At 38.1% G+C, this 1068-nt stretch overlaps 1 protein-coding gene across 1 annotated transcript in view; it reads right to left on the bottom strand.

The window, feature by feature from the left end:
- The window catches only part of LOC128250970 (SCO-spondin-like), a 44983-nt gene that overhangs the window by 36312 nt on the left and 7603 nt on the right, over positions 1-1068 (bottom strand). The window contains exon 4 of the mRNA XM_052977130.1: positions 499-663. Within this exon, the coding sequence (XP_052833090.1) occupies positions 499-663 (165 nt within the window). The remainder of the gene's footprint in view (positions 1-498; positions 664-1068) is intronic.

The following is a 1068-nucleotide window of genomic DNA, read 5'->3' as shown; positions in this document are numbered from 1 at the left end:
GTGGACGTAAACACACCAGCATCGGTTGTCAAGCGATGTTGGGGGGACAAACACAGACACACAAACATACATACATTTATATATATACATACATATATACGACGGGCTTCTTTCAGTTTCCGTCTACCAAATCCACTCACGAGGCTTTGGTCGGCCCGAGGCTATAGTAGAAGACACTTGCCCAAGGTGCCACGCAGTGGGACTGAACCCGGAACCATGTGGTTAGTAAGCAAGCTACTTACCACACAGCCACTCCTACACCTAGCTGTTTTTTTTTCGAGACAGTAAGGTGTAATTTGGTGTTCTTTAGCTCTATGTCAGTCTTTATTTAATATACCAATGATCAAAGCCTTCCAGCAGTGACCGCCAGTCCTGTGCCTATGAATTTTTATTTTTTATATATATTCTAATTAGTCATGGACTCCCACCATAAATAATCAGATGAAAATTTAAGGATTTATATTTTTACTGAGAATTCAACAAAGAGATATAACTTACGGTGAGCATAAGCAATGCAAGGTGTACACTTTATGCCAGGAATGCCCCAGCTCCCAGTTAGATTCTTACTACAGCATTCTTTGAACGTCATACTTTTTCCACACACATATTCTGCACCATAGCAACTGGGTTCAATAAAACAGAATTGATGTTTGTTGTCAGAATCTGAAAAAAATGAATGATTTTACGATTAACCCCTTAGCATTCAGTTTATTCTGTCAGATGTAATGCTTATTTATTCACAATTAAAAAAAATTAATCATTCATTATCTCATAGCTTCAAGATACCGTTAGTGTGAATGTTTATTTTTACAATGTCATTGTAGGGAAGGTGTGAGAGATCAGATCTGGCTGGTTTGAAAATATCTTGGCCTGGTATGGCCGGTTTAAATGCTGAAGGGTTATAATGTGATACTGAAATAAAAAGATTGATGAAAATCCATCACAATATTGAAAGAAAAGGAGGAATGTATTCTTATTTCTTTATTGCCCACAAGGGGCTAAACATAGAGGGGACAAACAAGGACAGACAAAGGGATTAAGTCGATTACATCGACCCCAGTGCGTAAC

Source organism: Octopus bimaculoides, chromosome 27, assembly GCF_001194135.2.
Source record: "Octopus bimaculoides isolate UCB-OBI-ISO-001 chromosome 27, ASM119413v2, whole genome shotgun sequence".
NCBI classification, from domain to species: domain Eukaryota; kingdom Metazoa; phylum Mollusca; class Cephalopoda; order Octopoda; family Octopodidae; genus Octopus; species Octopus bimaculoides.
Note: the sequence above shows the minus strand (reverse complement) of the source record. Positions and strands in the feature narration are given on the sequence as shown.